Here is a 23,714-nt window from a genome sequence, read left to right as displayed (position 1 = left end):
CCGATTTTGACGGGAGTTTCACTGGCAGATAGCTGATATAGTAACGAGTAATTAACTAATAAGAAGACGTCGTAATGTCTATACTATCACAAAAGCGAATACGCTTCATAATTTGAAAGATCTAAGCTTACATAGGGACAGACAGCTGTAAGCGACTTTGTTTTATACTATGTAATGATACTTAAAATGTTAATTTATTGATATTATTTTCATACGTAATTTACTTTTAGTTGAAAAAAATAATGACGTGATGACAACATTTTTATTTTGAAAATAAATTTCATTATATCCATTATGCTCAGTGGCAATGAACTCGCTTTTAAAGCTAAAGATTCTGGATTCGTATTCGGTTGTGTATTCATAATAATTATATAAACACACGTTATAAGTCTTGCAATGTATTGATGACGTATACTTAAGACCCTCATCAAATGTAAAAAAGTAACAGGTCTTCGTGGCAGGGCTTTGTGCAAGCCCGCCTGGGTAGGTACCACCCACTCATCAGATATTCTACCGCTAAACAAAAGTACTCAGTATTGTTGTGTTCCGGTTTGAAGGGTGATTGAGCCAGTGTAACTACAGGCACAAGGGACATAGCATCTTAGTTCCCAAGGGTGGTGGCGCATTGACGATGTAAGGAATATTTAATATTTCTTACAGCGTCATTGTCTATGTGTGATGGTGACCAGTTACCATCAGGTGGCCCATATGCTCGTCCTCCAACCTATGCCATAAAAAAAATAGTGAAACTGTTGTCTAAGTCGATATACTTGGTGATGAGGTTTGGTTCAGAATTTTCGTACACCTCTTGTATTCCACATTCTATCTTCAAACAGGCGAGACTTTTTACAGTTTGAAGTATAGGTACACCTTACAGTGTCATTGCCTATGAGCGGTGGTGACCACTTACCATCACGATAAATGCTACATATCCCAACCATTTAACTTATCTGTTCTAATAAAAGAGTCATCAAATGGACTATCAGGTTCAAAGCATATCTTCATCCACCTATATAAGATGAAAATCTATTCTGAAACTAATTGAAACACGCTGTATAACATATATGACAGTTTGTATTTCTAAGGCCGTCCTGATTGTGTGTCATAAATGTGTCATATGGAGGTACTTGTGATGATTACAAATACTAGGTCGATACCAAGAGAACAATGGATCCGTATACGTTTGAAAGACGACCTTATTACTTTACATATAAAGTACACATTTCTTGTTGTATATATTTTGTTGTTATTAAGATATGGGACAATAAGGGTCAAATTTCATAATAATTAGGTCCGTTATAGCAATCTGATACAATAATATTGACGGTTTGTTCGTACTAGCATCAACCAGTGGATATGTCATGGGTTTTTGACTATTATGAACGTTAAAATAATATTAAATACGTAGGTACGAGTATATGACGTCATATTGAACCACCGACCATCATAGATACAAACGTCAAAGAGTTGAGACAATATTTTATCAACCGACTTCAAAAAATACTGTAGGGTTTTCTTGGCTCCAAATATACCAATAACTACAACTACGTTATATAATCGTAAATCGACTTTTAAGTAGTGTAATATTTTTCATTTCATTTTACTTAGGATGACTCTAAAAAATACGCAATTATTTTTATTACTTTTGAGTGCATATTCATTTGTTTTAAAATTGTGTTTTGTTTGAAGTAGGTTTTTCTTTTTGTTAATTTTTTTTATTTTATTTTACTAAGGTGATCTCCGTGGTCAAGAAATGCGTCCACCGGTTTTCATGGGTACGCCACATCGATTCCGAATCGATGTAGAAAAAGTTCATTACTTATCTATGTTGTCTTGGGTCTGGGTGTTTGTGGACCGTCGTTACTTCTGATTTTCCATAACTCAAGTGCTTTAGCTACTTACATTGGGATCAGAGTAATGTATGTGATGTTGTCCAATATTTATTTATTCTTTTAAATACTTCTTCAAATTCTTCTCTTCTCTAGATTAACGGCTAAGTCACGGCTAACAACTAGTATTTAATAGGTAGGATCTTCCTACTGCTCTGTTCCTTTGTCCGGCCATTAGGTATCGTGGCGGTCAGTTGTTAAATGGGATTTGTATTGAAAACAAGCTAAAATTATTTGACACTAAATATACACGAAATCAAATCAAAATTTGAACTAGAGTGGTATTTGTGACGTCATAAGAAAAACGTCTAGGAGATAATATCTCCCTATCTAGATGTATCTATTATCACTATCAAATATTGCTGATAGGATTTCTTTTGTTCATAATGTACAAATATTTATGATGAAATTTTTTTAACTACAGACAAAAGAGTCATAACGTGTTCCCAAGGCTGGTGACGTATTGGAGAACGGAATAGATGATGGTGACCACTTACCATCATATAGGCCATTTCCGCTCTTATTATAAAATCAGCAATAACTTCAACAACCAAGAACTAAAAGATTTGATAAAATGTCACTAACCTATGCTTGTCATTATTACTTTACTACTGCTTACCGTTTTCTGTCCCTGTGTATGCTTAGATCTTAAATTACGAAACGAATTTTGATGCATTTTTTTAATATCTATTTGATTGATTGTAGATTGTAGATTGATTATAGAGGAAGTATACGTATTCATTATAATATTCATTCATAATATAGTAGAGAAACACTGATTTTGGGTTACTAATGTGATGTCGTAAATAAATACACTTTTTGCGCTATCATTGCAAACGCTTTCTGAACTCTAATTGATAGATCAAAATAATGTACAGTATTGTTATTACACCTTTAAAATGTCCATAAGAAAGTTCACGATGGTATATCTGTATTTATTAGGAATAACTCAGAACGAACACTTTTTATACTTTACTTTTAACGCGAAATAATGTCCTATTTGTAATGACAAAATGCTGTAAACTTTGTGTACAATGGCATTCTGTAGTATATTTAGTATAAATTTTGCACCCGTGCGAAGGCGGAGCCGTGTGCTTTATAAAATCGAAATAGTCCAATAGATACACATAGATCGTTAATGTGGCACGGTTCCGAATTAAATTGAATTACGCGAATTAATTGTTTCCGCGAGCAAATTCTTTCATGATTACCTACAATCCCATCTAGTTCTGAAAGGCAAAATATCAACCAATCCCGATATTCCTGAAAAACATATCAACCAATCAAAAATTCGAGAAGCTTGTCTTTTATCAGAGAAAACTTTGGTTCGTTTTTCAAAAAAAAAGTCATTTATCCTTATTGGTTTCATAATCATTATTGAGTTCTGTCCTGTATAGCTACTATTTATACTATACTAGGGACTCACCATGGCTTTACACGGGTTCAATACTGATACTAAATATACTACAGAATTTGTTTATAAACGACATCACATTAGAAACTTCTAAATTATCAGCGTTTCTTAACAAGTGTCCATGTATATATACAAAAACCTTCCTCTCGAATCAGTCTCTCTATTAAAAACAATCGCATCGAAATCCGTCGCGTAGTTTTAAAGATCTAAGCATACATAGGGATAGACAGCGGTAAGCGACTTTGCTTTGTACTATGTAACGATGATACTGAATATTAGACCATGGTCTCGGGGCGTAGGCCCTACTTTAACATAGCTTTCCCGCGTATGGTTACTAATGAATACTAATATTATAAACGCGAAAGAAACTCTGTTGCTCATTTACAGTGAAACCATTGAACGAATTTAATGATATTTAATTTGAAGCAATAGGCTATTTGACTGGTTTTTATAATCCATTTTATATTATTTAGTAGAAGTTAAGGAACCCAGTAAAAGTTGTGTTTTTTATTTATATCATATTTGCCGAAAAAGTCAATATTTAAATAGCGCGTAAAGACGCTACTTGGACAATATGTCGCTGCAATGGGGTCGGTGACGTCACATTCCTGTATTTTAATCTTTTAAGTACATATTAACCCATAAAAGGAGAAAGGATATTTTTTATGCCTTATAACTGAACACCGACTCCTAATATGATAAATTTTATATATAGCACTCAGTAACATAGAGAATCAAATAGATCAACAAATATATACATATATATTTCTAGTCAGGATCTCCAGGTAAATAACCGGAATTATTATAATACCTAAAATATGTGCTTTTATATGTAACTACATATATACTAATATTATAAATGCGAATGTCTGTCTGTACCCTCTTCACACTTAAACCGCTAAACTGATTCAGATGAAATTTAGCCTGAATTATAGTTGGAGTTCCGGGGAAGGATAGGCTACATTTTTAATTAACCGCTTGGGGTGACAGTTTGTGTGCTAAATGTAAGTTTACAATATAAGTATATAATGTAATAGTAATTTCGTAATGAATTAAACCATAAATATACGTAAAATGTCCAAATACACAAACTCAGTCAAAAGTTTTACTCAAAACCATTCAGCAGTTTACATGATCGTGTAACAAACATCAAAACACACAAACTATCACAAATATAATGACAAAGAAGTTTCATCTTTTAAACAATAAAAAAAAACATTAATAACTACGATTATAATTTTCAAATCAAAATTTGACAACACAATGACACAAATAAAACTAAAAAAAAAATTACGTCTGTCAAAATTTTGACATTTGACAAAAAACTATTCAATAAACAAAATAAGTTACGTTTTGTTTTCAATACGTTACTTTAATCTCATTTAACAATACACGAACTATACACAATTTCAATCACACAAAGAATATATATATAAAAACATATATACAGGAGCGTGTGTCGTCTCGCTCGTAACGCGTTCGCGATTCAACTAACGACTGATAGCTTATCAGATAGGTCATATATTGACTCAGGTTTTAGTTGCTTGCGGATTACACGAAAAATGTAATTACTTTCAACTAGTATCGTAGAATATCAATACGTTTTGATATGTCGAGTCTTATCGCGCCTTTATTACTTGATCTGGATTTATTAATGAACGAAAACGGATAAGAATTTCTTATTATTCGACGTTTTGACTCTAAGTACATCAAATATATTTATTAGATTGAGAAGTAATATTAAATTGACAATTTTTTTTCTATTAATTTCTTTTTCTTGGTAAAAGGGCTTTGTGCAAGTTCTGGGTACCAACCACTCATCAGATATTCTACCGCTAAACAATAGTACTATGTATTGTTGTGTTGCGGTTTGAAGGGTGAGCAAGCCAGTGTAACTACAGGCACAAGGGACTATAATATCTTAGTTTCCAAGCTTGGTGGCGCATTGGCGATGTAAGGAATGGTTAATATTTCTTACAGCGCCATTGTCTATGAGCAGCGGTGACCCTAACATTAGGTGGCCCATAAGGTCGTCCACTAACTTATGCCGTAAAAACTTTAAAATATTTTAATTCGAAAAAGGGTCGAGCCTCGGAAAGCACGTCGAGCCGTTTAAACCCACGCCTTACTTATTCCGTTCGTTTTTGATTAAAGACCGCTTCGATTACGAGTTGGGGTAGTGCCCCTGTGTTTACAAATACACTTCTGAACTATCAAGAAAAACTATGCCTTAGGAATGTCCGACGAGGCCAAAATCGATCAGGATTTATCAACCGTTTATATAGAGCTAAAATGGCTCGTGGGACCCAGACCTTAGTGGTGTCCTTTGATAACTCGTATTTAAAAAGTAAAAAATCTGTACCTAACATCTCGTAAAAAACAAAAGAAATGTTTTTTTTTTTGTTAAATCTTAATGGCAAGCAACTTATATCATCGTTTTGACCAAAAGTAAAGAGCAAAGTTTAAAACGTTCCCACAGTACAATAGGGAATACAAAATCGACAAATATAATTTGTTGATGGAATGTGGAAAGACTCGGAATGAGAGAAAGTTACTTTTATGTAGTTTAAATGTATGTTCGTTTAATCTTGGGTGGTTTTTACAAAGTATTCTAGCCGATCTTTCGTCGGAATCTGCTAGGACGCTCCTGGAGTTCTACTTAATAGCTATTACTAATAAATAATGTCAAAACCAAAATGGTACAATGGGACTGACGTATAGTAAGACACAAATTAGATGTAGCATCGGAAAATGCAATGGAATGAAAATAAAACCGATTACTGCCTATTTGCACAACCAATAGAAATAGCTCCTTATCGCGCCATTCGACGCTATTCGTCGCTATAGATTCACGCATCAGAGAAAGCAAGTGTATGTTAATCGACGCGTCAAATTGACGAATATATTAGGTCATATGATATTACATGTTATTACGTTTGTGCAAAGATCATATTCGCGTGAGAAATAAATATTGATAATTTGGGATAGCGTACTTAATTCGGACGTAATCGGTTTTACGAATTTTGCCGATGCGACATCTATGTTGTGTCGTACTATACCTGTGTTGGACAAAAGTCCCAAAATAAAATAAGATTAAAAAAAAGTCGACAAATACGCAATAGGAAAATATTCCCGTGTAAGAAAGGATATATTATATTCCAATCAATTCTTAATAATATTATAAATGTGAAAGTTCCGATATGGTTGTCTGTGACACAATTTCGCCAGAACGGCTGAACGGATCTGAATGAAATTTAGCACAGAGATAGATCATAGTCTGGAATAGCATATAAGTTAATTTTTATACTTAAAATATGTATAATCCTCTCCACTACCACACGGATGAAACCGCGAGCGGATACTATTTTCCTTATAATTATGATATATGTATGTATAACAATTATTTTAAATTGTATACTGTATCATTGTCATTCTACAAAATATTAACTAACTTTTTAAATCATAATTAAAAGTATAATCAATATCAAATTATATATGACAAAACGCATAAAATTAAAAAAAAAAAATTAAAACCTTACCTCTCATCGTAAATCGTAGAGTTGGTAATGTTAAACTCATCGAAGCTGGCATCGTCGATCGCGTTCCCGAACGACTTCCCGCTCTCGACGTGCGAGCTGTCAAAATCACTTGACAGCTGACTGACAGCTGACAGGTGGCTGGCCGTTGACAGCTGACAGCTGTCGGTCTTGCCCTTGGCGCGCTGGTCCCAGAGTTTTTTCGTTTCGTCTTGCACTCGCCTTTTCAATTCGGATATCTTTTCACGTTCGTTCTCTATTACTTGGCAACCTGTAAATTTAATAACGTTTTAATAATCTATTATTGCGTATGAAAACAAAATCTTTAGAAAAAAAATTAATTAGTGAAGAAACTTCCATGCATAAAATTTTAACACTGAAATTATTAACAAGTAGATTTTTTTTTATATTATACAACATCACATCCATTAACTCTGATCCCAATGCAAGTAGCTAAAGAACTATTATCAAGAACAAAAAGTTTGAAATAAAAAATATATCTTATACATAGATTTTCAAATCGATTATGTTACTTAAATTTAACCTCCTTACTTAAGATAAAGTTAAATGTCTATGAAAATTCCTCTAAAAGTAATAATATTTCTGTTTTTAATAACTAAAAAAAAGAAAATATTAACTGACCTTTTTCTTCCAACATTTCCATTCTTTTCCTTTCGATTTCCATCAAGCTGTCCAAAGTCCGTTTCCCCAACGAGTTGACGTCTGTATCGCTTGACAATATCGGCGCGTCCATGGTCACTTTCGATATTCTATCTATATCATCTTGGGAGGGAATTTTACCAGAATCGGTCATCTTTTGGAATTCTATACGAACATTCGGTTCGTCACCACAACTTTTTCTATGCATTATCTTGCCATCCTTACGTAACAATCCATCGAAGGTCTTATTCTGTTCTTGATCTTCTTCCTCTTTGATCGGTTCGTTCGATACTTTATCGGGCGACAGCGATTTCGATTTCACGTATTTATTATCTGTCATAGCTGGTTTGATGTTCTTCACGTAACGGTTTTTAACATTTTGCTCAGATTCGTCATTCTTAGCTTCTTTCTGAGCGTTCTCTTTGCGTTTCAACGAATCTTTTTTAATTATCTTACCTAACGCAGCAAACGTTGGTATCTTCGATGATGAATTACTTTTAAGTGGTCCGTTATCTTTTTTATCTTTCCGTTTCGAATTTCTCAAACTGTTAAATTTATCCAAAGAAACGTCTACTTCTATATTGTCGTTATAGAATATATTTTCATTCAAGCTCTGCGACATTATATCGACTTTCTCTGGTTTTTTCTTTTCCCTGCTCTTACGTTTCAACGAATCGAAATTTCTTTCCCAGAAGCCTTTCTTTTCTTTAGAAGACGTGGATGATTTTGACGGACTACTGTCTATTTCAATTGGATCATCTAAATCCGAAACGACTCTTCTCTCGATGTCTACAATCATAGATTGAGACATTTGGTCGATAGAATTGAATTTATCCTTTAATAGTTGTGTATGATCTTCGAAGTTAGACATTTTGGCAACGTCTATGTCATCGCTGTCAGATGTTTGAGGCGAATAACCGAATTCACCAGACTTTGCTCTTGTCTGATCCGTATAAAACGCACTATCAGGAGACTGTGTTCTTTCGATATCATTTAGTTTCGTTACTATAGGTTTAAGTTCCTTTTCGATTATTTGTACTTTTCCTGTCAAATGTTCAACGTGATTGAGTAACTTCACATATTCAGCTTGAAGCACTTTCGTTTCTTCTAACGCTGATGTTAAATTATTGTTGGCTTCTGATTTCAGTGTTAGTATTCTCGTTTTTTGGGAGTCAATTCTTTTAGACAGGAGGATTATATCATTTTGTAAGTCTTCCCTATTCGACAGCCTGCGAAACAAAAAAACATTGAGATTACTTTATCATTACATTATTTATGAAAGCTCAATATATTGAAACAATAGTGTCAAATATGTTTAAAAATGGTAATGACAAATCTTACAGTTCGGATTCTTCTTCCAGATGCTGGAACTCTAAATCTTCAAATATCTTGGTCTCATTGTCAAGGATATCTTGAGCGTTTTGAAGTTCTTCTAACGTAGCTTTGTTCTCCTTCAAGTCTTTTACAATCCTGTGACAAAAGAATACTTGATTTATTTCAGTTTACTCAAAAACTCCAAAATTCTAAATTTAAACTTATTGTACTTTTGAATATCGAATTATTTAAGGAAATCAATCAATCAAAATAACTAACTCTACCCACCTGTCTACTTTCATAGTCGCGATTTCCACTCTATCGCGCATCTCATTTTGTCTTATTTCCTGCTTCTCTTTAAGTTGCTTGATTTCTTCCTCTATTGCTTTCGCTTTGTCAACTAAGTCGGTTTTTTTCTTCTGTTCTATATTGAGAATTGCGATTTCAGAATCGTATTCGCCCTTGATGAGTGCTTTCTCCATTTCCAACTTAAATCAAAATAAAAAAATCTTAGGGTTATATTTATTTTTAAACTTACCTATAAGCTTTCCAAACTAATAGCGATATAACATGTAAAAAAATATTTATTATTCTAAATTTAAAATAAGTACAGATTAAAATAATATTTATCTTACCTCTCTTAATATGTCGTCCTCTTGGGATCTTATCTCGGTCATCTTGCACTTAATTTCGTGTATTTCAGTGACCAGTTTCTTCCTTTCTTCTTTGAGATTGTCGTATCTGGCCTTCAACTCATCTATACTTTCGTCCAAAACCGCTGAACCTATAGAATCAGCTTCTGCGTCCATCTTTTTAATATCTTCAGCGATAGTTTTTATAATTTTTTCTCGCTTGTTTTCTTTTAAATCCTTTTCGAATTCTTCCAATTCTGGTATATCCGCCATTAGTTCCTTTTTGACGTCATCGAAGCTCTTATTCTTAGTTATCGTAGCTTCTGTCACTTCATCGCTTTTTTCGACATTTTCACTTGCATCTTGAGTGAAATCGTTATTTTTATCTGGAATTACTTTTGAATATCTAAACTCTATATCGTTAGTCAAATCTGCATCATCGATCATCGGTATTTCCTCTTCTAAGCTCAGCTGTTTTTCAATACCACTTATTTTCACCTTATCGTCTTCACTAACATCATTATTCTGAACTTCAGTATTGAAATTGGGTTTCGTTGAATTATCAACGGGCGGTGGTGTCGGGAATATGAAATACTGCGGAGACGGCAGATTTTTATGCGCGAAACTAGTCTTTATTCTCGTTCTGGGGCTTTGTGTGTTCGGCGATTTTGGTTTGAAGCCTAAATTATTTTTGAAGTAGACATTTTCGTAGGGGCTGCCGATCGGTGAGGACATCGAACCATTCTGAAGTTTCCTTATCATAATTGGACTAGACAAATCGTTTCTCGGCACATCATCGAATACTGGTATTCCTATTTCGTCCATCCTACCTACATTTTCGTAATTATTATCAGCCGGTATTGTTACTTCCGGTGTTAATGTTTCTAATTGTGTTGGTGATTGTGATGTTTCGTAATTTTCATAACTAGATATATTTCTTTGTATGGGAAGAGATTGACTTGAAGGCGAACTTCTATTATGACTAGTATCGAACCTGGAATTGATAACGCTTATCATTTGAATTTCACTTAAAAAGAAACATTAACAATTATATTTATAGAATAAGACAAATATTTTATCTATGGCAATGTTAAACAAATATATCTCTTCAAATATTGTTAACTAAGTAAATATTTATACGTAACAGACTTAAATGTTTAAAAATACTCAGCTCGGTGTCACTTTTGTAATCTGGGAAACATACAATTATATACTACTATATTACAGACAAAAATAATCTTATAATGTTGAGTTTTAATATAACACAAGGAACATCATATCTTAGACCTCATGTTTTTTATTTGATTTATAAGCAATCGTGTCTGTCATATTATGATATAATGGTCATAGTTCAGAATCTAAGTTCAATTGTTTAATTATTTGTTGATTGGTTATATATTTAACTAGCGACCCGCCCGGCTTCGCACGCGTACAATGATATGACATCTCAGTAGAAACTTCTAAAATTATCAGTGTTTCTTTACTAAATTTTCCATGTCTATATTATAAGCAAAAACCTTCTCCTCGAACTACTCTATCTATTAAAAAACCCGTATCAAAATCCTTTGCGTAGTTTTAAAGATTTAAGCATACATAGTGACATAGAGACAGAGAAAGCGACTTTGATTTATACTATGTAGTGATTACATTGACCTTTGTTACGAAACATTTCAAAAAGGGTACTTTTAATGGTCAGTGTGTACTTACTTATAGTAACCCTCGCTAGTTTGTACAAAGTTGGGATTGTTCAGCGTCACGCTCCTCGGTAGGGATCCGTTTGTTATGATCTTATTATGCGGCCTTTTCTCCGTCGGAGTTATTGGTATACCTGAACATTAAAATATTAGAAATTAAATAGAATCAACAGCTTGTAAATGTCCCACTGGACTGAGTCATACTTTCCATTTATGGAAAAGGTTTTTTTATTACAGTTAACGAGCCACCTGATGGTAAGTGGCCACCACCGCCCATAGACAATGGCGCCGTTAGAAACATTAACCATTCGTTACATGCGCCATCAACCTTGGGAACTAAGATGTTATTGGCCTTGTGCCTGTAGTTCAGTCACTCACCCTTCAGACTTAAACACAACAATACCAAGTACTGTTGTTTGGCGGTAGAATATCTGATGAGTGGCTTGTACTTACACAGACGAGCTTGCACCAGCCCTGCCACCAAGACCTGTTACTTTTTAACTTCTGATGAGGCAACGATCTTAAGTATACGTCAACAAAAGATTAGGAGATAATTTTACCATGCTGTTCCAACGTTTGTTCTTGGATACATATGTGGCAGAACCTTGTTGAAATGACAAATACAGGTATCCTGACAATGTTTTCCTTAACCGTCGAGCGCAATTACTACAAATTAAGCACATAGGATTACACTGGGGATTGTTTTGGTTTACACAGGCTATTGCGGATTAAGATGCATCAGTTTTATCACCTGAAAAATCTCGGCTGTTTTGAAATGCCATAATAAAAACTGGGAATGTTATTTTGAAAATGATGACTATGAGATCAATACTATATTTTATGATTATTAAAAGCCGTATTATCTCCATGAGTCCGTTAAAAAAGAGTAGCCATTGCTACGTTTTCAAAAAGATCTCACCTTCTCCGAAAAAAAGTAAAGGTGCGGCATCTAATAATATTGACCAGACATCAATCTTATTTTAGTCTTCCTTACTAAATTAATCTATACATACTTTTTATACAACGGTCACTCAATACATGGCAATGCAATATAACTTAAATGCTAAGAAAAGTTTAACATTTGTTTTGATATATAACTTCAATATATTGCAAGAGGTTTCTTCACTCTTCATTATTAAGTTTACATTTTATTTATTTATTAATATAAAAAAAAATATAATAGAATCTCGTAATTCGCATTTCTCAATTTATATATCAACATTATTCAAATCCACCCAGCCAAAGAGACATAAGGTTGTGAAAAATATACAAACTTAGTTATTATCTAGAAGCCAAGTTAACTATCTTGGTGTGAGTGACAGCTACGCTTCACACATACAAAACGCCATACTACTTTACTGGTGTGCGTTTACTTAGTTTACTACGAGTATAGTCCACATCAACATATAAACAAGCTTACAAACATTAAGATCAGTAGTAATACGATTAGTAATCAGTCGATGACCTAACGAGATAATCTGACCCAATTAAAGTGTACTCTAGATTACCTGAAGTTATTTGTCTTTCATATTCAGCGCACATGTTGAGTATTTCCTCGAGACGTGCTGTCTCCGCTTCTTTCTGTTCTTCTTCTTTTATTCTATCTTGATACGCCTGAAACAGATAATTAAAATTATTGCACCACAGATATATAATACTTTAAAATCAATTGCTAAATGAGATCTTTTATTGCGCACTTGTTTTAAAATTAACCCCGATTGAATTTATGACAATACAATAGAGTTTTGATTTGTCAATCAATTTGAGAGATAGGTATATGTTTTTAGAGAAAAAACTTCTTATATTTTTTTATATTTTGCCATTAAGAGTTCAAACAATCCCAATTTGCTATACTATATTTCACGAACGTCGATATAAACGTAGGCTCTTCAACTTCTACGATTTTTCTTTGACAACTGTCAGTGATACTAATTTTATGTTACACAAAGTTCTTTGACAACATGAAAAATGTGATATATGATTCTTATCGTTTTAATGGCAGACATAAGAAAGAGAAAAACTAACAATCCGTCCGTAACAATGTCCCATTGGCAAATAATGTTTTTAACACATAATTTCATCAGACATGAGACACTTGCATTTATAAACATGCATGTTCCCTTAAATATTAATTGAATATAATAAATAAATAACAGTTCAAATTCTGTTTTTTTTTTCTATAGGCAACAACTGTAGCAATTTAATTTTCAGAAAGTTTTTTACTTTGTGATTGAGCTTTGTTCAAGCCCATCAGAGTAGGTACTACCCAGTCTATATTCTATCAATTAGTTATACTAAGTATTGTTGTGATCCAGTTAGAAGGGTGAGTGAGCCGGCGTAACTACAAGTACAGGGGACGTAATATCTTACTTTCAAAGATCAATATCAAGGGGCAGACCACATATCATCATGTGACCCATTTGCTCGAACGACTACCAAGTATAAAGAAACAAAAGATTACAAGAAACCATAAGGAGTACACTTAAAGACTATATTTGCCTTTTGCCATTTGTTCCCGTTGTAACGCAAATATACAATATGATCTTCTTTTTGGGCACTAAATCTTAAATCAGAATTCAATAATAACTTGAGTATACCTTATATATTTCTTTAAGTAAATAAAGACTAATTTCTGATCAAAACTCACCAAATTAACAAACAACTTATCGATCTTCTTAATAATCATATTATAAATCTGATTCCTAATATACAATTCGTTGAACTGGTTTACTTTCAAATCGTTACCGACAACAATCACATTACTATTCTGTATCGGCGCTGATATATTAGATTTTTTCTCGCAGGCAACACAGACGTCGGCCATCTTGGATATGTCACTTCGTAACACATCGTACGAATGCAATATCTGTTTCTCTAGTTTTATTATTTTTGCGTCGATGCTATTCTCGTGATTCCTCGTTTCCTTTATGTAATGGTTTGTTAGTATTGTATTTATCGTACGATATATTTTGATGTCGTTACGAAGCTTGTGAACCGTTTCGAGTTTTTCGTTTATGGAGTTCGCTACGTTAAATATTGTGTCGTAATTCTCTTTCCGGTTAATTTTCGAATCGAAGCTACTCTTTAAATTCTTTAGAGCGAGCGTATTCTTCTTAAGGCTCGTTACGAATAGTTTTATTAGACGTTTATGTGAAAAATCTTTATTGTTGTTTTGTTGAGATTTTGGCATTTTTACACTTTTATTATACATGATGAAAACTTTTAGATTATTTTATGATTTTTATATTATTCATTGAGAAATATTTGTGACCTTTTGGAAATTAATAACATTAGAAACGATAAACAAACATAACTACATACATACAGACATTAAATTCCAAACAATACCACTGGTATGTCACACAATCGAAAACCACACACGTGTTTAAGAAAAAAAAATTAAAACGAATTATTTTTATAAATTCAAATATTTTTTTCACGTATTACAAAAGGCAAAGGAAATTTCTTATTCAGCACTCGATTCGGAACTTTTTACATAACACACATCACAAAAAAAAATTAACGAGGAGTTTGTACGAAATCGTAATTAAAACTAATTTGTCGCAGTAACGCCGCATCGTGAATTTATCTTCGCTATCAGATACAGCTATTGTTTTCTTACCGACTGATTATAACTTTATCACTATTAATTCTTCTATAAATGTTGATAATGAAATATATAACTATGTTTAGTTATATATTTCCTTATATATCTGACAAGGTCGGTAAAACTATTAAACTAGATATTACGATAAAAACATCACTATTAAAGTAGTATGTTACTTTTTTTTGATCATTGTGGTCATGTCCTGTCACAAATTCTGCCAATGAAACCAATTTTGTATATGAGTTTTAATCATTCTACCAATTTTCTATACTTTTATTATTGTGCCGTGTCCTATATAAATTACTTGCTTTTTCTTTCTTTAAAGTGTAACTGTACTGTAAGATTATTTATGAGCGATAAAGATCTTTAACCTAAATAAATATAAAGCAACCCGTCCGAAATTTAAATTGATACTGGTAACAAAATAGTCATCAACAGTTTTTTTTTTATAACATTATTAGATGGACCCATTGACATTGGCGCGCTAACGAATTTTAATAATTCCTTTCTTCATAAATGCACCATCAACTTTAAGTTTAGATATCTCTTGTATCTGTAGTTACACTGTTTCACTTATTCAAACAAGAACACAACAAATAAACTATATCTGTTAGGCGGCATAATATATGATGACTTAGGGGTACCAACCAAACGGACTACATAACTTATTTATCAAAATTTAAAACCAATGTTTCCAATTAGCACTGTATCATTAATACTAAAATGTTTTTACTGTTATTGCATACACTTTAATGAACGATATTATTTTTAAGAAAAAACAAATGCAAGCTGCGTTTTGTTGATGTTTCAAGGTTAAATACGTAATAGCACTATAAAATCTAATCTCGTAATATACATGCATGTTTCCGCTATGTAATTTTTAGTTATTATTTTATTTTAGTTACATCGCTTAAACCTAACAAATAATAGAAATAAATACTTAGGAGCTATCTTAGTGGGACAATTTGGATTCAAGTGGCCTTTTTATGTCAAAAAACTGTTCATTTTTAACATTTAAATAATAATAATTATGAGTACCTGTTGTTACTTTTTTAAAAAAGAAATTGTTTGTTCTATTTTGAAATTATCTGTCTGTCTGTCTGTCTGTCACTCTTTCACTACCAAACCGCTGAACCAAATTTGATGCAATTTGGTATGAAGCAAACTTGAAGTCCAAGTATGGACATTGCCTACTTTTTCCCTAACATACGACAACGAACACCCTAAAACGAAACCCAAGCCGGGGGCAACAACTAGTATATAATATTTACAACACGCTAATTAATGTAACATATAATTTTCGCACTGTTCAAAAATGATTCGTTTCAATGTGTGAGCGCCCCACACTAATGGATCGCGTGTGTGTGAGTTATAATACGACTGAGAATGATGACACGCTCGGTTCTAGTATTATTCAATGAGCACGTAACCTACTTTATATGACACGCAAGCTGCCTGACCTTGAAGATTAAGATAATGTTTTCGTTATAATATTTATTTCCTAACACGTTTAAAACGAATGCGTTATTTATTTTGATAAGGATTCATACTCAGTGTCAACTAAACACAAAATGTTCATTTTTGAAGCGATAACTTCTTATGGAGGCATAATCTTAATAAGCGTAAAATCTGCCCTGCCTCCCGTGACGGCTTTTTATTGCTATTGCAATCTCAGAATCTATATTCAATATTATAAGTGTGAAAGTAACTCTGTGTATCTGTGTGTCGGTCTTTCACCACAAAACCGCTGAACTGAATTTGATGTAATTTGGTATGAAGAAAACTTGAACTCCAAAAAAGGACATAGGCTTATCATTACAACTAGCAAGCGTCTAGTAGTAATTTCATATGTCTGACATTAATTATAAACTACAGCAATACATATATAAAAACACACACACTAACACACATACTCATATTAAAAATATATACTATAACACAAACCTTGATCCTCATACTTTCAGCTTCAAAACTCCTGTCGTAGTGACAATTCGCGTAGACCGGCGAGTATTGAGGGTTCCTGTCGTACGCCGGCGAAGGCAAACACACAACTTTACCCACACCACAAATCCTTCCGTAATCACTTAGATCCATATTCAAACTCTTTTCATTCTTGCAGTCGAAACTATTCTTGCTAGATTCGTTTTTGCTCTCCAAGTTATTCTTGCTAGATTCAGTCTTGCAATCTAGATTGTTTCTTGTATCTTTCCGATCAAGGTTTATTTTGCCATAGATGTTATTGTCTGGTCTGCTTTGCTGGTCATTGTTGATTTTCTTCGGTAATTTCTGGTCGATTCGGGTTGTATCGTCGAAATTCCTGACAATATCGTCGATTTTTGTCTTATTGCGTATGGCTACGTTTGCGTACGAACACTTCTTCGGATCCAGACTATTATTTTCGTTGAGGACGATCATTTTCTGCTCCTGTTTAACTTTATTCATGTAATTCGGTATATTTCTGTTGCCGAGGACATCTTTCGCCGGCGTGTTCACTGTTAGCGAGTTTGCGCTGAATACTTTCGGCGATATTTCGATTTCGCTGCTCGTATAAAACTGGCTTCTGCCAACGCATTTCTGCTGTTTTGCATAATATTCGAACTTGGATACTTTTGCCATTATGCTGCCAATTTTCGGTCTCGACTCTTGGTCTGAATTTGAATCTGACGCGTCTAAATCTTTGTAAGGCTTCCTGGGCGCTACGGGCGGTTTCTTCCTGGACATTTCCCGGAGCGTCATGTCTAACTCTTGGTCCAGCTGTGACAGGGAATGGTCTTTGTATATCTTTTGTATGTTTGTGTTCTGGTAACATTGGTTGCTCGATTCTGAGTGGTGGTTGACGTAACCTGTTGATAATAATTAATAGTTTTATTATCTTCATTTTAATTGAGTATGGAATTGATTTTTTTATCTGTTTTGCAAAGACAAACATTAGCTATATGATCATTATCGAGCATAGTATTGATTTGGGATAAAGCTATTATTATTATTTATTTACAATGATTGTGTTTTTAATCAATCACCTCCTAATAAATAGTAACTTCATTATATTCGCGCTATTTAGTTGAACAAAATACCTCCAAGTATTATCTCCTTTAAAATAACTGACACAATTTAGTGTTACCAACATTAAAAATATATCTGTCAAATAAAATTTAAATTTCCATAATATGAATTATTACTAAACAAAACAAAGGTCAACCCATTTTTCCAGTATAAAACAATGACATATTTCTAGTCGTCTATAGTGATTACAGATTACCAGTGGTAAGGTGTTACCTGTGGAGACGCATTGTTCGTTCGGTGTGAACTGTATGGGGGCCATGGAGACGTGACCGGAGGGCAGGACGGATTTCATTAGCTTGGCCTCCTCGGGGTGGTTGAAACGAAGGTAATTCGAGCGACCGATTGTCAGCATACTACCTGAAATTGAAATCGCATATATTAAAGTTTGAATCGTACAATGTACATACATAATTGTGGTCTTGCATACACTTAAATTACATATGTATCCAGTTCTACTACATAAAACAACACATTATTAATTAAACACATAATTTATAATATCTATAATAATATGTCCGTAATATAAATAGGCTATTTGACAAGGCGAAAAATAAATTGTGAATTATTGTAATCAGTGTATATTATGAGTTCAAAAATGGTTATTTACTAACGAAACTTGAAAATAATACTTAATTTGTTCAAAAATCAATAAATAAAAATGCAAATTTTCGAACGTTTGTCACGTGAAACAAAACGCTCCTGATTGGCCGGGCTTATGATGAAGTCACTTTCTTGTAAACATTGCTTTTCTACTATATGTACCACAGATTAAAATACAGCAAAGTGACGTCACCGACCCCATTGCAGGTGATTTTGCGCCATATTGTCCAAGTAGCGTTTTCGCGCGTTATATAAATATGGAATTTTTAATATGATATTTTTCGGCAAATATGTACTAGAAATAAAAAAATCAACTTTTACTGGGTTCCTTAACTTCTACTAAATAATATAAAATGGATTTTAAAAACCAGTCAAATAGCCTATTCAAGTGTGATTCGTCCGTGTTGCTCTTTCAAACTTCTAAAAATAAGTTGAAATTTGTTATATACAAGCTTGAATCCCACGAATGGACTTAGGATTTTATCTCTAGTCTCACATTGACTTTATTTGAGTTTGAGTTTGAAAATCAATAAATAAAACGCCGACAAATAGCTGATTGTGTATTATCCAATACCAGTTTAAGAAAATACATTTGATTCGTGAAGTTATCCTTTTACATAATATGAGTATATTATCAATACATACCTTGAGACAGACGCGTGGGTTTTTCAACTGGTAAGCCATCGAGCAGAGTGGTACCACTGATGGGGTACAAGGTGACCACGCCGTGCGAATTCTCAACCCTGCAGTGCACGTTCGCGACCCCCGTGCCGACCACATAGATGTCACATGTCGGATCTGAACCGATGGTAACGCGACCTGAAATTATACGTTAGATATGTTCAGCTTAAGAAAAATGTAAGTGTAGTATCGGCAAAATTCGTAAAACCGATCACATCCGAATTAAATACGCTATCCCAAATTGACAATATTCACTTCTTATGTGGATATGATCTTTAAACAAACGCAATAACTTGTAATATCATATGAACTAATGTATTCGTCAATTTGACACGTCGATTTACATGCAGTTGCTTTCTCGGGTCGTACTGACGCGAGAATCTATAGAAACGAATAGTGTCGAATGGTGCGATAGGGTGCTGTTTCTGTTGGTTGAATAAGTCGGCAGTAAATAGGTTTTATTGAATTTGCCGATGCTACATCTAAGTTATGTCCTATACTACCTTTCTTTCTTTATTTAAGTATATTCTCTTATGCTTTATGTTGGCGGACGAGTATAATGGCCCCCTGATAGTAAGTGATCACCACCGCCCATAGACAATGGCGCTGTAAGAAACATTTACCATTACTTACATCGCCAATGCGTCACCAACCTTCGGAACTAAGATGCTATGTCCCTTGTGCCTGTAGTTATACTGGCTCATCCTTCAAACCGCAACACAACAATACTGAGTACTAGTATTTAGCGGTAAAATATCTGATAAGTGGATTGTACCTACCCAGACGGGCTTGCACAAACCCTACCACCAAGTTATATGAATGTGTACATACGTGCGTGCTGCGTAAAACGTATATAAACATAATACTTATATGTAAAGTTAGCAATGTACAATATAAATGAAACTGAAACGAAGTTATACGTACAATTCCAATACATAAAAAGGTCTAAACAATAAAGTTTTAAAGTACTTTATATAAACTCACTATTTTTAACATTAACTAGCGTTTATCGGCGATGGTGACCACTTACCACCAGATTGCTTAATTAGGGTAGAATTAAAACAGTACCTTGTTTGATTGGGTGTAGTGTGACGGCGGTACTCAGCCTGCCGGTGCCGAGACTGACCAGGTGTGGAGTATTAGTCGCCACCCTAGAATAATAAAAATACAGATTTTCAGATATGAAATTTCAATAAACATAATATATATTACATTTCATATATAAGTTATATGTGTGGTATAATTTTTTTTTTATATAACTTCAATGATAACTGCCAAATAATACTGGACTAAAAAGCTGATTTTAATTTCATTATCAAACAAATTAAAAAAATTAAATCTAAATTAAACGTATTTTATGAAATTATCCGTTAGTAATACAGACTAATGGGTAGCATATCTTCATGTAACATTAAACCTTATTACCGAAGTAATATCGGTCACAATTGTATGAGTAACTTATTATTCATAATAAAAATTTTCATATTAGGAAGTCTATCTTACACAACATTATTAAATAAAATACTAAATTGGAGCAAGATACATAACAGAACCCGAGTCAAATCAAATAATAATATTATTTACAATAATTTCGCTTCGATTAAAAAAAAAAGTAATGAGTTAAGTAACAGCCTGTAAGTTAGCCACTGCTGGGCTAAGGTCTCCTCTTCCATTAAGGAGAGGATTTGGAACATATTCCACCACGCTGTTCCAATAGGGGTTGGTAGAATGTGGAAGAATGTCTATGAAATTAGACACATGCAGGGTTCCTCACGACGTTTTCCTTCACCACCGAGCACGAGATGAATTATAAACACAAATTAAGCACATATACATAGTGGTGCTTGCCTGGGTTTGAACCCGAAATCATCGGTTAAGATGCACGCGTTCTAACGACTGGACCATCTCAGATCGCTTCGATTAGCGTAAACGAAATATTTACAAATTTTAATATAACTATTATTTTTATTTGAATACATCGTAGTTTCGGCGTTATCGCGTAACAAACATATACAGATTTATATATAGGATTTTAAAGTCTCGTGAACAAGACATTCGTAGACAATGTCGAAATATCGAGCTCCACCGAACAAAAATAAAAAACATGGTAAATATCCCGAAATTAATAACTTTAATATATACAGATTTATACACAAAAAACATAGTAACGGTATTTCAAAGGGTTATAGCTTAATGCGAAAACGTTGCAACACGTTTGAAAAGGTTTTTTACGATGCTGCAACTTATACGTAAACTTAGTAACTTTATTACTTCTTTACAAAGTCATACATCTACACTGTATTCAAATACATTATTTTTTAAAAGGATTGAATGTATTTATTGCAAACGTGATGATAATAATGCAACTGATACTTCGTTATAAAATTAAGCGCTTATGATAATAAAGATAAACAAAATAGTTCTTAATAAACTTTGTATTTCTGTATAATTACTATTAACGATTTACACATACTAGAAAAAGTATTAAAATTCAAATTAAAGACAAACCTAATAAATCGCGACGTATTTTGAACCTATAATATAATATTTAAATATAGCGCCTAAAGTAGCTTTGGCAACGTGTAAATTTTTGGTTATCTCTAAGTAAATAAATTTTCATGGGTACGCCACTCTGAGGTCCCGGGTTCGATACCCGGCCGAATCGATGTAGAAAAACTTATTTTTTTCTATATATTCTCTTGGGTACACCTAGAGTGTTTGTGGTACTGTCGTTACTTCTGATTATCCATAACACTACTTTAGCTACTTACATAAGGATCAGAATAATGTATGTGATGTTGTCCAATATTTATGTAATTCATAATAAAACTCTCAATTAGAGGGCAATGACCTGTACACAATACGAACGCTGAAACCTAGGTACGCATTCAGGTCTAGCCAATGTGGGACGGAAGCGTGACGTCACAGGAAACCGGTCTATTTTCAGTCATCGCGTTCCCTTTGTCAGCTTCACTTTCAGCTTTTATTCACGTACTTGTTTTCAACTCCCTTTGTTCGCGGGAACTTTCTATTTCATACAAAAACTCTCATTCGATATAGAATATCACGACAGGTACGGGAAAGAGTGAACGAATGATGAATGACAAAAGAATGAAAGATGACCCTGACATGAAAAGAACAGTAAGGCAATCTAGCTTGTGTAATGGTATAAATTATTATATTAGTAAATAATCTGATACAATAATTAGGAATATTAGGTCGTTGCTTTTCCACCTAACTTCACACGGATACATTTCTTATTAATAAAGATAATTATATGTTAAATATGTCATTTATGAATACACTGTCACTTGAGAATAATGTACCAATTTTGTTTAAGTAGATGATTAGTTTATTTATTTATTTGAAACACCATCGGCATATTCACAAAATCAATGTAATAAAAGTACACGGACCAGTGCAGTGTGATACACCACTACTGGCATTCACAGCACTGTTGAATTAATTAAAAAGTAATACACTCTTATATAATATTAAAAACTTAAGCTAGAACAAACATAGACAAATACGTTTTAAGGCTATACAGATACAATACAGGCAATACAAAGTTCCAGAGATTAAACCCTTATACAAATTTATATCTTCACTTTGCTTTGCTTAGGTAATTCATGCTTTCGGGGAAAGTGTTTCAGAGATTATGGGACGATAGTGCACATAGAAAATCGGTTAAGGTCTCATTTTGAAGAAATCTAGCCGTAGACGTGCAGAAAAATAAGGAGGGTTATTGTTTCTAATTTACTTAATTGTTGCGATTTAACAAACATTATTAGAGAACGGATAAAAGTTACTGGCCGGTTAGACGACAACGGCTGTATAAAAAAAAATGAATAAATGTAAAAAACAAAGTAAATTGATATCAATAAACTCCTCCTGAATAAATGCGAAGCTTCTAGGGAGTAAGTTTCTAGTATCATCATTACATAGTATAAATTAAAGTCATTTACCGCTATTTGTAGCTATGTAAGTATGATTCGATATTTAAAATTATTAAGCGAATTTTGATGCGTTTTTTTGTAAATAGAGTGATTCGAGAGGAAGCATTTTATATATAATACATGGACAATATAGTAAAGAAACACTGATAATTTTAGGAGTTTCTAATGTGATGTCCTAAATAAGCACATTTCTGCAGTTGTAGTGCAAACTATGTATTGGCCAATGATTAAAAAACTGTAAACATTATTATAAGACATTCTGTAGAATATTTAGTATCAGCATTGCACGTGCGAACCCGGGGCGGGTCGCTAGTTTCATTACAAAGGAAGGTAACATACCATTCGAAAGTATCCCAAAATATCAATAAAATTGTGGTCACCGTTAAGTTGCTTTATGGCGACCGAACGCAATACTATAATATAATAAATCACGAATTATTGCTATAAATAAAACCATCCAGTTTCGATAAATAAAAGTTGACGATAAAAGCGTGTCGTGAAATATAAATAAAAGTTAATCTGGCATGTGTCGTCTTTTGCATCTGTTGTGGATATTTCGGTACGTGTAGGGTGTCCATAATGTTTGAAATTAAAAAGAAGTCTATTAAAAAACGTAAAACCTTTTTGTTATTTTAATCCAATAATATTATCCATTTCAAAAATTGACC

The 23,714-nt window shown here is 33.3% G+C and overlaps 1 protein-coding gene across 2 annotated transcripts in view; it reads right to left on the bottom strand.

Moving 5' to 3' along the window:
• The window catches only part of LOC124540781 (pleckstrin homology-like domain family B member 2), a 110,657-nt gene that overhangs the window by 21,776 nt on the left and 65,167 nt on the right, over window positions 1-23,714 (bottom strand). The window contains exons 3-13 of one of the 2 annotated variants that reach the window (XM_047118495.1): window positions 20,159-20,241; window positions 19,055-19,228; window positions 18,023-18,166; window positions 16,691-17,589; window positions 12,648-12,753; window positions 11,153-11,273; window positions 9,449-10,439; window positions 9,102-9,301; window positions 8,841-8,969; window positions 7,482-8,728; window positions 6,843-7,110 (exon numbers count right to left, since the gene is read on the bottom strand). In XM_047118495.1, the coding sequence (XP_046974451.1) occupies window positions 6,843-7,110; window positions 7,482-8,728; window positions 8,841-8,969; window positions 9,102-9,301; window positions 9,449-10,439; window positions 11,153-11,273; window positions 12,648-12,753; window positions 16,691-17,589; window positions 18,023-18,166; window positions 19,055-19,228; window positions 20,159-20,241 (4,362 nt within the window). Of the gene's footprint in view, window positions 1-6,842; window positions 7,111-7,481; window positions 8,729-8,840; window positions 8,970-9,101; window positions 9,302-9,448; window positions 10,440-11,152; window positions 11,274-12,647; window positions 12,754-13,786; window positions 14,398-16,690; window positions 17,590-18,022; window positions 18,167-19,054; window positions 19,229-20,158; window positions 20,242-23,714 lie in introns of those variants that run through there. The other variant, XM_047118496.1, reaches the window with a different exon arrangement.

The sequence above is a fragment of the Vanessa cardui genome, chromosome 26 (genome assembly GCF_905220365.1).
Source record: "Vanessa cardui chromosome 26, ilVanCard2.1, whole genome shotgun sequence".
Lineage (NCBI taxonomy): Eukaryota > Metazoa > Arthropoda > Insecta > Lepidoptera > Nymphalidae > Vanessa > Vanessa cardui.
The sequence above is the reverse complement of the archived record's forward strand: the minus strand, read 5'-3'. Positions and strand labels throughout refer to the sequence as shown.